At 42.5% G+C, this 5,197-nt stretch overlaps 1 protein-coding gene across 1 annotated transcript in view; it reads left to right on the top strand.

Annotated features, from left to right (window-relative positions):
- LOC106809204 overlaps positions 1 to 5,197 on the top strand; it is a 15,652-nt gene that overhangs the window by 1,111 nt on the left and 9,344 nt on the right. Inside the window, exon 2 of the mRNA XM_014812200.1 lies at positions 4,933 to 5,124. Within this exon, the coding sequence (XP_014667686.1) occupies positions 4,933 to 5,124 (192 nt within the window). The remainder of the gene's footprint in view (positions 1 to 4,932; positions 5,125 to 5,197) is intronic.

The following is a 5,197-nucleotide window of genomic DNA, read 5'->3' as shown; positions in this document are numbered from 1 at the left end:
ATCATACAAGTAAGTTTTCATAATGGTTATATATTCGTTCTTAACAACCTAGGGGGTGATGCGGCTGCCCCACCTCCTTCCCCCTTCTCCCCTTCTTTCCCCCTTCCCCTCCCCGCTCCCCTCCCCCTCCCCTCCCCCTCTTCCTCCCCCTCCCCCCGGATGCTGCGGCTCTAGAGAGAGTCAAGCAGACGAACCGGATTCGAAAATCAACAACTACGAGAAAAGAATCCAATGCTTCGAGCTTAAGGGATGCTGTAATTTTTTTACCGGACGGCGGAGCAGCGGCGGCCGCTGGGTCGATTCAATCGCTTAAGTTACGGTCTCGTCAAATTGCGCCGAGCACTCGCCGTAAATCGCGCTTCATTTTACCTCGGTTTTATTTTGAAAACTCGTGTAATTTCTCGCGGACTTGATGATCAGCTGCGACTCCGTGGCGCAACGGTAGCGCGTCTGACACTAGATCAGAAGGTGACGTTTTAAATCAAAATTATATTCTATTCCGCTGATTAATTTTTGGCGGAAAGTCACACACACACACACACTGTGTGTGTGTGTGTGTGTGTGTGTGTGTGTGTGTGTGTGTGTGTGTGTGTGTGTGTGTGTGTGTGTGTGTGTGTGTGTGTGTGTGTGTGTGTGTGTGTGTGTGTGTGTGTGTGTGTGTGTGTGTGTGTGTGTGTGTGTGTGTGTGTGTGTACGCGCGCGTGTGTGTGTTGTGTGTATATACGTATGTGTATATTAAATTTTATTTATTTATTCATTTATTCATTCGTTCATTTATATAACAACTTTCGCACACACTCACTTTAATATTACTACCTAATACATAATGGATCTACTTCACAGCAATAGTAAATGACATCCACGCTAAAACATTCACACATGGGATAATTTTGTTTGCGTTAGGAGATTGCTGATAATTGTGTTTTTGAAGCATTAATACATGACTTAGAACAATCACTCTATTGTCCATCTGATAAAATAAATATAGCTATTTATAGATTTTAGGTTGTAAGCCTACGCACGTGAAACGCGGGAAATATAGTCATAGTTTTAATTGAATAAAAAACATGTTAACCCGAAGATTGTTATTCGCAGAAAATAATTAGCGCTCAGAAAAACGACAAAATTAATGAAAAGCACATATATGCATCGTGTAAATATTAACCTAGTGTAATTATTTTCCGGCAATCACCTATAGTAAAATATTTAACCAGTCCGTTATTCTGCGCGTTAGCCTGTTGCTAACCAAATAGGAATAATTGTAATGAACTCGAGAACTAACACTCTAGAAAAGGTCCACGGTTGCCACAACACGACGTTCACTTGCATTTTCCCCCGGAGCATTTATTAAGATGCATACGTGCCCAATACATCCACGATTTATCCAACACAAGAGAAAGTATTTCCGCATCTTTGCGCAATAAGGTACGCCTACACAGGCGGCACAATTGGGTTTCTGGTCCTTAGTCCGCGAGCACCTTTCACAGTAATTATCATTAGCCCCGTTTAAATGTAACCGAGTTAGTAACCCGTAAGAAACATTTGAAAACCATGGCGCGTAACTATAATGGAAAGAAAACAAATGGCAACTATAATAGTGCCATGTTTGAACTCGGGCGAGCAATCGAAGTGCACAGCGATCGTTGAGCGACGGGTCACGCAAGCTAGATGGAGTTTCAATCATGTTGACGATGACCTACAACTTCGTTTGCTTTCTTTGAGTTTGAGGAAGAAAGTACGAAATGATACTCCAAACGCCAAACTGTAAGATTTGTGCGTAAATAATTGAAGTACTAATTATGTCTGCGGTCTACAGCGCAGTAAGTTTAAGCCGTAACAATGTAAAGATTGCTCATTGACCGATGTGCGTTTCTTAGCAATGTATTTTTGGAGCGTGTGCGCGATAGCGGACGTAGACTAGTTGTGGCTGCGAACAATAGTTACAATAGGTGCGTTGACATAGTTATACGCATACCAAAGTGTTTGAAAACATCCATCATTCTGATTCACTTTGGTGCAAATCGGAAGAGCTGTTTGTAATTTTTTTCATGTATCGTACTACTAATAGCTTAAAACTATAGAATACTACCAAACGCTGAGGTTGGTTCCGAATAACTGTGTGAACATAACAAACAGCTAGCGCTTTACAGTTATTCCATCATAATATATTTTCTTTTTTTGCGGTTTGCATATACATATACAGTGGGGGAGAGTTTTACTATGTTGAAAATACGGCTATTCGTGTCAATAGTGCTGCAATTAGACAAGAGTATTGTCCTATTGTGCTTCGCCCGGCTTCTAAATGACAGAGTGCTACAAGGATCTGTGGCTTGCAGTGCTGGTGACAGATGGCTCGCGTGGATGACAGATCTGGGTCGCTGTAGTAAGCTGAACAGTTTAAACGGATTGCTTTCTTGGTGACACTCGATGCTGCGCACTGTGTTCACTTGCGATTTAAGTCGGCTGCCTATAGTTCGGCTCGTGGAAAAAAAAAACTAAATCAAATGTCCAAAATAGGGTGAATTTTAAAATGCATTCACAGTCGCGTGGGGCCATCATTCGAGACAAGGTCGTTGAAATCAAATAGTGTGCAATGCTAATCCATGGTTTAGTGGTTAGATATAAATGCAGTATTTACTAGTTAAGATCACATTACTCAGTGGGCTTCGTGGCTGTACCACGAACGGGATCTCGTTGCATCGTTATAAAACCGTGACTATACACTATTACATTATGGCAGTATATTACAGCTTTACAAAAACCTTGGTACGACTTAATGAAATATAAATAGAATAACGCTCTATAATATCGCATATACATACTACGACTCTTATATATTACTTAATTACATTCCCTCACTGTGATACCACTTCGTTGTATATATAGCATGACACGATTTTATTACACATCTACTTTCCTACACATCTACATCTACTGCTTCTTTCTACTCAGTATTGAGATATCAGCATTGCGATCCACCTGTTGACTGTATGCGCGTGCGAAACGGGCAGACGAAGGAAATTCACCGTTTTAACAGCTAGAGAACAACAGCTAGAGAACAATATCTAGAGAACAGCAGCTAGCAAACAACAGCTAGAGAACAACAGCTAGAGAACAACCGCTAGAGAACAACAGCTAGAGAACAACAGCTAAAGAACAGCAGCTAGCAAATAACAGATAGATAACAACGGCTAGAGAGAGAACACCGTGCCCTCCCGCAAAGAGCACCGGGCGGCCAGCAACGTATCTGATCATCTGATCATGCGCGTTTTTATCAGCACTTAGTTTGTTCGATCTTTTAATTTTGTCAGTGCTATATGTTTTAGATAAGTTGACGGGTGTAGAATGCGCTAAAGTTTCATTGGTAGGGGTTTATTTGCGGGGTGTGGCGGTTCCAATGGAGAGTTGGGCTCGTGCGTTCAGCCGATGCAGCCCCACCTGATCCGTATCTGTGTCTGTACCATCGAAGGTTACGGTCTTGGACAAGACATCGAGGATTATGGGAATAAAACAGCATTCGGCGTCAATGTTCGTACACAGGCTACAAAACACCCTTATTATGTCACTCTGCGACGACAACTATGTACTGTGAAACACCCATGCGGACGTCGACTAAGCAATTAGCCCCATTCCTGATCTTGTACAGGCGTAGTAATAATACAGGCTCATTGCTATTTAATTGACCGCTGAACCCCCAGTTTTGAGTCCGCTGTAGAGATAATGCAATATTGATCTGACACAAGTAATGTAATTAGATAAATATTTATGTTTTAAATAACCGCCATTATTATTGATGGCGTGATATTTCCATATTATAATGAGCAACACGTCGCTGCCTTTCGCTGTCCTCGATGCGGATGGTTGCGCATGCGCGTTAAACCCAACTTTATTCTAATGCCAGAGTGCCTTGCGCTGATATTTGCCAGGCAAAGCAACTCGCATTCAAGGTTATAGCGAGAAAGACGCGCCAATGTGTAATATAACGGATATAGGATTGGGTGCGTTCGTGTTGTGTGCAGTAAAGTCAGACAGATGATAAACGCACATTAAAATGCGAAACGATGTAATGATTATATTACGGATTAGTTCACGATTTGATTCTCTCGTACATGAGTGAGCTTGTTTAAAGCTCAGCTAAACTCACGTAATTACAGTAATTGAAATTATATTAGTATTATCTCTAGCTTGTATAGTGGTATTTAATTAACCTTATCAACACCGTTGCTTACTCTGGTTTCTCTCACCACCACTTCTCTCTCCCCGCCCTCTTTTCTCTATCTCTCTCTCTCTCTCTCCTTCACTTACTCCTTCTCTTACACTTTCTCCTCGAGATTTCGAGATTGCGGAGGGCGCTCGAATGTGCGTTCGTGCGTGCGGGTTTGCGTAGAATGGGGCTCGTTTTATCAAACATTGACCACTATACACTGGCGAGCTAGCTAGGTGACCTATATCGAAAGTATACTGAGGCATTAGCCGTCAAAACACAACCAGTGCTTATTCACGAATAGGTATGAAATTTGGCTGTCAAGCGTTAGTTTCGCTGACTCTGAAATTGGGTGTAACGTGAAACGCGCCATTTATGTGCAATTCCCTGTAAAGACCAAAAATGCAAAAAAATTCGCCGCGCAAAAATTCAGCCTTGTGATGAAGGCCCCCCTTACCGGCACGAATGCCGGCCGGAGACGCTATTTGCATATAGTCATAGACTCTCCTTTTCTGGACGACGCCTAATTTACACCGCCTTCCTTCTATTGTTATTCTAATCGCGATGTACAGTGTTAGGCTGTAAACATCGAAGAACGACCTGGAAAACCTGGCCCATATTTTGATCTACAGTCGCAGCATATATGTTCGTTATAATTGTCGATGCGTGTGAATTTTACGGTGATTTTTTTCTCCCTTTGATTAAATCCACGTTTGTTGTTTTAACAGGCCTGCTCGTATGGCGGGTGGGTGCGATATGCGATCAGGCGCATCAAATGTTTGATGCGGATTCGGAAAGTTGTTTACACTTCTACATGTGTAAGTCGGATGGGAACCACCACCGTATGCATTGCCAACCCGGCCTTTACTGGAACCAACGTGCGCGCACGTGCGACTGGCCGTTCAATGCGAAGTGTAAAGGTAATAGCGCATACGTGTTACCATAAGTGCCTATCTCTCTCTCTCTCTCTCTCTCTCTCTCTCTCTCTCTCTC

This window comes from Priapulus caudatus, unplaced genomic scaffold (assembly GCF_000485595.1).
Source record: "Priapulus caudatus unplaced genomic scaffold, Priapulus_caudatus-5.0.1 Scaffold337, whole genome shotgun sequence".
NCBI lineage: Eukaryota > Metazoa > Priapulida > Priapulimorpha > Priapulimorphida > Priapulidae > Priapulus > Priapulus caudatus.
The sequence above is the reverse complement of the archived record's forward strand: the minus strand, read 5'-3'. Positions and strand labels throughout refer to the sequence as shown.